This window comes from Apodemus sylvaticus, chromosome 7 (genome assembly GCF_947179515.1).
Source record: "Apodemus sylvaticus chromosome 7, mApoSyl1.1, whole genome shotgun sequence".
NCBI lineage: Eukaryota > Metazoa > Chordata > Mammalia > Rodentia > Muridae > Apodemus > Apodemus sylvaticus.
The window spans coordinates 114,711,056-114,718,778 of record NC_067478.1 but is presented as its reverse complement, the minus strand read 5'-3'; the positions used below and the strand labels follow the sequence as shown (position 1 = coordinate 114,718,778).

The 7,723-nt window shown below is 38.3% G+C and overlaps 1 protein-coding gene across 1 annotated transcript; it reads right to left on the bottom strand.

The window, feature by feature from the left end:
- Window positions 1–6,479: 6,479 nt before the first annotated feature.
- On the bottom strand, window positions 6,480–7,415 carry LOC127689398 (olfactory receptor 7D4-like). Its single transcript, XM_052189040.1, has one exon. It carries the CDS (start codon window positions 7,413–7,415, stop codon window positions 6,480–6,482), a length of 936 nt encoding a protein of 311 aa, XP_052045000.1.
- Window positions 7,416–7,723: the final 308 nt, after the last annotated feature.

The following is a 7,723-nucleotide window of genomic DNA, read 5'->3' as shown; positions in this document are numbered from 1 at the left end:
TGCTGTTTAAAACTGATGTTATTACCCTCAAACTGTACTACCCATGGTACAATAAATTGATTCAATAATCCCTTGCTTTCCCAACTTCTATCCTTAACCATCTTAACCACTCTGGCTTAGTGTTGTTACTCCAGCCTTCCCAAAATTTTCACTACAAATGACACAGTCACTCAAGTGACCCCTCTCTTTTTTTAAAAAAAAAAAAAGTAAAGGGAGGAGATGTGGGACTGTGAAAGTCAGTCTGTGTTTTGGTTGAGCGAGGCTTAACCTCCTCAGACCCATTAAATATTCTACAAGGGACAGACTTATTGGCCATGCTCCCAGACACTAGGCATTTGACATGAGGCCCTCAGTTCTCCAAAATTCTGTGGCCATCAGTTACATAGGGCAATGCCCAAAGCCCCAGTGTTCTGGACTCTACCCCCACAATCACCTGGTAACAGCCAGGTATGCTCCTCCCACAGTTACCTGGCAACAGCCAGGTAGGCCCAGCCTACTATAAAAAGGGGTGTTTGCCCCTTCCTCTCTCTTCTTCTTCTTTTTCTATATTTATTTTTTATTTTTATTAGATATATTCTTTATTTACACTTCAAATGTTGTCCCCTTTCCTGGTTCCCCACCCACTCTGAAAAACCCATAAGCCATCTCCCCTCTCCCTGTTCCCCAGTCAACCCTCTCCCACTTCCCTGTCCTGGTATTCCTCTACACTGCAGCATCAAGTCTTATCAGGCCAAGAGCCTCTCCTCCCTTTGGTGTCTAACAAGGCCATCCTCTACTGCCTATGTGTCTGGAGCTATGGGTAACTTCATGTGTATGCTTTGGTTGACAGTTTTGTCCCTGGGAGCTCTGGGGGGTACTAGGTAGCTTATATTGTTGTTTCTCCTATGGCCCTGCAAACCCCTTCAGCACTTTGGGTCCTTTCTCTAGATCCTCCATTGGGGACCCTGTGCTCAGTTCAATGGCTGGTTGAAAGTATCCCCCTCTATATTTGTCATGCACTAGCAGAGCCTCTCAGGTGACAGTTATATCAGGCTCCAGTCAGCAAGCACTTGTGGGCATCCACAATAATATCTGGGTTTTGTAACTCTATATGGGATGGATCCCTAGGTGGGGTAGTTTCTGGATGGTCTTTCCCTCAGTCTCTGCTCCACACTTTGTCTCTGTATCTCCGTTTGTGGGTATTTTGTTCCCACTTCTAAGAGGAACCAGAGTATCCATACTTTGTTCTTCCTCCTTCTTGGGCATCATTTGATAAGTGAAATGTGTCTTGGGAATCCCAAGCTTCTGGGATAATATGCACTTATCAGTGAGTACATACTATGAGTGTTCTTTTGTGATTGAGTTAGCTCACTCAGGATGATATTTTCCAGTTTCATCCATTTGCCTAAGAATTTAATGAATTCATGGCTTTTAATTGCTGAGTCATATTCCATTGTGTAAATATACCACATTTTCATTATCCATTCCTCCATTGAGGGACATCTGGTCTTTTTCCAGCTTCTGGCTATTATAAATAGAGCTCCTATGAACACAGTGGAGCATGTGTCCTTATTACTTGCTGGTGAATCCTCTGGGTATATGTCTAGGAGTAGTATAACAGGGTACTCTGGTAGTATTATGACCAGTTTTCTGAGGAACCACTAAAATGATTTCCAGATTTGTTGTGCCAGCTTGCAATGCCACCAGCAGTGGAGGAGTGTTCCTCTTTCTCCACATCCTCACCAACACCTGCTGTCTCTTGAGTCTTTGATCTTAGCCCTTCTGACTGATATGAGGTGAAATCTCAGGGATGTTTTGATTTGCATTTCCCTGGTGGCTAAGGATGTTAAACATTTCTTTAGGTGCTTCTCAGCCATTTGATATTCCTCAGTTGAAAATTCTTTGTTTAAATCTGTACCCCATTTTTAATAGGGGTATTTGGTTCTCTGGAGTCCAATTTCTTGAGTTCTTTGTATATATTGGATATTGGCCCTCTGCTGGATATAGGGTTGGTAAAGATATTTTCCTAAGTTGTTGGTTGCTGTTTTGTCCTGTTGCCAGTGTCCTTTGCCTTACAGAAACTTTGTAATTTTGTGAGATCCCATTTGTTAGTTCTTGATCTTAATAAGCTATTGTCATTCTGTTCAGGAAATTTTCCCTGTGCCCATGTGTTCAAGGCTCTTTCCCAGTTTCTTTTCTATTAGTCTTCGTGTGTCCAGTTTTATGTGGAAGTGCTTGATCTGCTTGGACTTGAGTTTAGTACAAGGATAGAAGAATGGTTCAATTTACATTCTTCAGCATGCTAGCCCTCAGATGAACCAGCACCACTTGTTGAAAAGGCTATCTTTTTCCACTGCATGGTTTTAGCTCCCTTTCCAAAGATCAAGTGACCATAGGTGTGTGAGTTCATTTCTGGGTCTTCAATTCTATTCCAATGATCTACCTGCCTGTCACTGTACCAATACCATGTAGTTTTAAACACTATTGCTCTGTAGTACTGCTTGAGGTCTGGGATACTGATTCCCCTAGAAGTTCTTTTACTGTTGAGAATAGTTTTAGCAATCCTGGACTTTTTGTTATTACAGATGAATTTGAGAGTTTCTCTTTCTAACTCTATGAAGAATTGAGTTGAAACTTGGATGGGGATTGCATTGAATATGTAAGTGCTTTTGGCAAGATGACCATTTTTACTATATTAATCCTGCCAATCCATGAGCATGGGACGTCTTTCCATCTTCTGAGATCTTCTTCAGTTTCTTTCTTCAGAGACTTGAAGTTCTTGTCATACAGATCTTTCACTTGTTTGGTTAGAGTAACACCAAGATACTTTATTATATTTGGGGCTATTTTGAAGGGTGTCCTTTCCCTAATTTCTTTCTCAGTCTGATTATCCTTTGAGCATAGGAAGGCTACTGATCTGTTTGAGTTAATTTTATATTCAGCCACTTTGCTGAAGTTGTTTATCAGCTGTAGGAGTTCTCTGGTGGTGTTTTTGGGTTGCTTAAGTATACTATCATATCATCTGCAAATAGTGATAGTTTGAATTCTTCCTTTCCAATTTGTATCACTTTGACCTCCTTTTGTTGTTTAATAGCTCTAGATAGAATTTCAAGTACTATATTGAATAGATATGGAGAGAGATGGTAGCCTTGTCTAGTCCCTGAGTTTAGTGGGATTGCTTCACATTTCTCTCCATTTAGTTTAATGTTGGGTACTGGTTTGCTATATATTGCTTTCACTATGTTTAGATATGGACTTGAGTTCCTGTTCTTTCCAAGAGTTTTAGCATGAAAGGATGATGAATTTCAGCATCTCATGAAATAATGACTATGTGTTTTTATTCTTTGAATTTGTTTGTGTGGTGGATTACATTTATGGTTTTCCATATATTGAACCATACCTGCATCCTTGGGATGAAGCCTTCTTGATTGTGGTGACTGATGGTTTTGATGTGTTCTTGGATTCAGTTGACAAGAATTTTATTGAGTATTTTTGCATCAATATTCATAAGGGAAAATGGTCTGAAGTTCTCTTTCTTTGTTGGATCTTGTATGGTTTTGGTATCAGTGTAATTGTCACTTCATAGAAAGAGTTGGGTAGCTTTCTTTCTGATTCTATTTTGTGGAATAGTTTGAAGAGTGCCCCAACCCGTGGGACAGTCAAAGGGGTTCCCTGTACCACCTAGGAGATAATGGGGGACAAAAGTTGCAAGAGACAGACAGCAAGACAGGATTCTGATCAAGCTGTCAAATTTTATTTTCACACAATGCAATATAAAGGAAAGCAAGCAAGGTGTAGGGAGGGGGTAAAAGGGGGCAAGACATTGTCTTTAGGAAACAGTCTCTCAGGGGGCAAGCATTGTCCCTAAGGAATTGGCTCTCAGAATCTTAAGGGAAAGCTGCCTACAACTGCAGGAGGTTGGCTAACTAAAATGGTCAAGAGGAGGTGAAGTGGAAAGATGTTGCTATGGTAACCTAATTACAGGTGAGCTCTGTTTGTTGTAACCAACTCGGGTGAGCTCTGTATCTACTGACCAATTTTCTATTTGGCAAACCTGAAAGCTAGTATTTTTCCTTCTAAAAACAGGCTTTAGCATGTAAGATGGCTGAAAGGAGAAGGTTTTGAGATCTATGTGAGAATGGCACCCGATAGAAGCGTATTGGTGTTAGGCCTTCTTTGAACGTCTGATAGAATTCTGCACTAAAACCATCTTGTCCTGTGCTTTTTTTTTTTTTTTTTTTTTTTTTGGTTTTCATGCTTTCAGTGACAGCTTCTATTTCTTTAGGGGTTATGGACATGTTTACATTGTCTAACTGATCCTTATTTAACTTTGATATTAGGTATGGGTCTAGGAAATTGTCCATTTCATCCAGATGTTCCAGTCATGTTGAATATAGGTTTTTGTAGTAGGATCCGATGATTTTTTTAATTTCCCCAGTTTCTGTTGTTATAGTTCCCTTTTCATTTCTGATTTTGTTAATTTGTATAATGTCTCTGTGCCCGTTGGTTTGTCTGGCTAAGGGTTTATCTATCTTGTTGATTTTCTCAAAGAACCAGGTCCTGGTTTTGTTGATTCTTTGTATAGTTCTTTTTGTTTCTTCTTGGTTGATTTCAGCCCTGAGTGTGATGATTTCCTGCCTTTTACTCCTCTTGGCTGTATTAGCTTCCTTCTGTTCTTGAACTTTCAGGTGTGTTGTTGAGCTCCTGGTGCATGCTCTCTCTAGCTTCTTTTTGGCAGCACTCAGAGGTATGAGGAAACTATTAGCACTGCTTTCATCATGCCCCATAAATTTTGGTATGTTGTGCCTTCATTTTCATTAAATTCTAAAAAGTCTTTGCTTTTGTTCCTTATTTTTTCCTTGTCCAAGGTGCCCATGGTACCCTAAGCTCATTGGGATGATGTGCTATGAACTTTAGCCCTAAGACAAATGGACTTAAAAGTTTATTGTGATGTCCTAGTATCATTATTCACAAAGGCATAACTATAGTAGGCCAGTTTTCTGTTTCTTTTTTGCATAACCAGATGGCCAGAGAATTGGTCCATACTCTTGCATTGATAAAAGTTCAAACAAATGGACAAATAACACAGGTTATCTCTTTGAAGTTACTGTTTTTATCTTCTTTAATCAAACTGGAAGCCTTCTATTCATTCATGGTGGGGATGACATCCAAGAGCAAAGCAGTTTTTGTAGGTGAGCTGAGGAACACTCATGGAACATTATGCAAGTTGAAAGATGGAATAAAACATGAGAGTACATCTACTATGTAGCTATTTTCATATTTCCTGTGGTATCTTGTATGAATATTTCTGTTATATTGTAGAAATTTTCTAAGTATTGCCCTCGGCATTAGAGTGCATCTCTGATATTGCCTTGTGACATTATAGATATTTTAAGTTTCAAGATTCATTTATATTATTTAAAGGGGATAATATGTTCAGAACACTATAACAGATTACTTAGTTAAGCACCTGATATACAATAAAACTTGTTTTTCACACATATGGAAATTGGGAAATTTAAAATTAAAAAAACAACAGTTTTGGTTTCTACTGACAGCTAGTTTCCTGGTTCATAGCTGGAACTTTTCTACTATGATCTCCTTTGTAGTAGAGACAAGAAAGCTCCCTAGACTTTTCTGTCTCTCTCTTTTTTAAAAAGATTTATTTATTATTATATCTACATACACTGTAGCTATATTCAGACATACTAGAAGAGGGCATCATATCTCGATAGAGATGGTTGTGAGCCACCATGCAGTTGCTGGGATTTAATTCAGGATCTTCAGAAGAGCAGTCAGTGCTCTAACCTGCTGAGCCATCTCTCCATTCTGGGTTTTCTGTTTCTATAAGAAGCTTTATTTCTGATAGCAACTCCTCCCTTTTTATTAAGGTCACATTGTTTACAACATTTTAACATAGAAATCAGGAGGAGAAAAGTGTTCACATGACAGGAGACCATTTCAGTCAGTGTGTAGTAGCAAGATAAAATTTTCTCTCCAGTAGAAAGTTCCATGTCTAAAATCTAAGTGGTGATTTCTGAGTGGTGAGTAGAGACTTTCATGGAAAGCTCCAGCCTGTACCAAAAGGAATCTCTAATAGCCACATACATTCTAGCATTTGTGAAATTAATGTAGCATTTATAGACACAGGTATCATAAATCTACACAAGAACTTAAGTTCTATAAAGAAACAATGTATGAATAAATAGTTATTTCATAACTTATTAGATAATTCAGGAGTTGATTTTTGAATGGTTGTATTAACTTACAGAAATGTAAACACCAAACTGAAGTTAAAAAATTATGTCATTTAAAAGAGAGGAGGATAGAATTACAGATAACATGAGGTATATGAGTTTCAGATAAAACTATTCACAGTATAATTTTGATCAAAGAAAGAAGAATAAACTGGATAAAAGCTGTACATGATTAAGGGACAGAATTTCTTTAGCCTACTGCTTTACTTTTGTCATTTCACAATGCTAAAACCAGTGAAATTATCACCTTAAAAAAAGTATTGTCCCAAGAATTTTTAGGGCTTTCTTGATGTCTTTGTTTCTCAAGCTGTAGATGAAAGGGTTCAGCATGGGGGTGACCACTGTATACATTACTGAGGCTACCATGTCCTTCCAAGAAGAGGAAGTAGCATCAGAACTAAGGTACACACCAAGGCCTGTTCCATAGAATAAAGAAACCACTGATAGATGAGACCCACAGGTAGAAAATGCTTTATATTTTCCATCTGTTGATGGAATTCTCAAAATAGAGGAAACAATTTTAGAGTATGTATAAAGGATCCCCGAGAAAGGAACAAAGCCAAGGACACATGTTTCTATATAAAGAAGAATATGATTGATTTGTGTATCTGAGCAGGCTATAGTGAGGGCTCTAGCATATTCACAGTAAAAGTGTTTAATTATGTGATTGGTACAGAAGGAGAGCTGCAACATTAATAGACTGTGCATCAGAGAATATGAGAAGCTAATGAACCAGGACACAAGAATGAGCAAGCCAGTTAGTTGGGAATTCATAATGACTGGATAGTGAAGGGGGTAGCAGATAGCCACAAATCTGTCATAGGCCATCAAAGTGAGTAGAAATGTGTCCATGCCTCCAAAGACCATGAAAAAATACATCTGGGTGATGCATTCTGCATAGGTGATGGACTTGCTCTGTGTTTGAATGTTCACCACCATCTTAGGGATAGTCGTAGAGATGAAACAAATGTCAGAAAAGGACAGATTAAATAGAAAGAAGTACATGGGAGTATGCAGGTGAGAGTCAATGCTGACGGCCAGAATGATGAGCAGATTCCCAAGCACAGCGACCACAAACATGAACAGAAACAGTCCAAATAGCACGGGTTGATGCCTGGGATTTTGGGAAAATCCCAGAAGTAAAAATTCTAAAATACTCGTTTGGTTTTGTGATTTCATGTTGTTGACAAATAAGCTAGACACCTATGGGAGAGAAAGATTGGGAAACATACACCACAGTCTCTAATGTCTCTGTCCTTTTATGTATTGGGATAATTGTACATAAGGGTTTTATTTCTTTAAAAATTAGGAATCATGCATTTTAACATTCATTAAAAAGACTGTTAATATTAACCTTTCTTTTCAGAGACTTTTTCTCTTATTTCTACTTAGAACTACTAACTCTACAAATTTTAAACCACATGAAGACCACATAACCTCTGGAGGTATTTAGCTAACAGCAGTCAATTTCTAAAAGTACTGTAAAT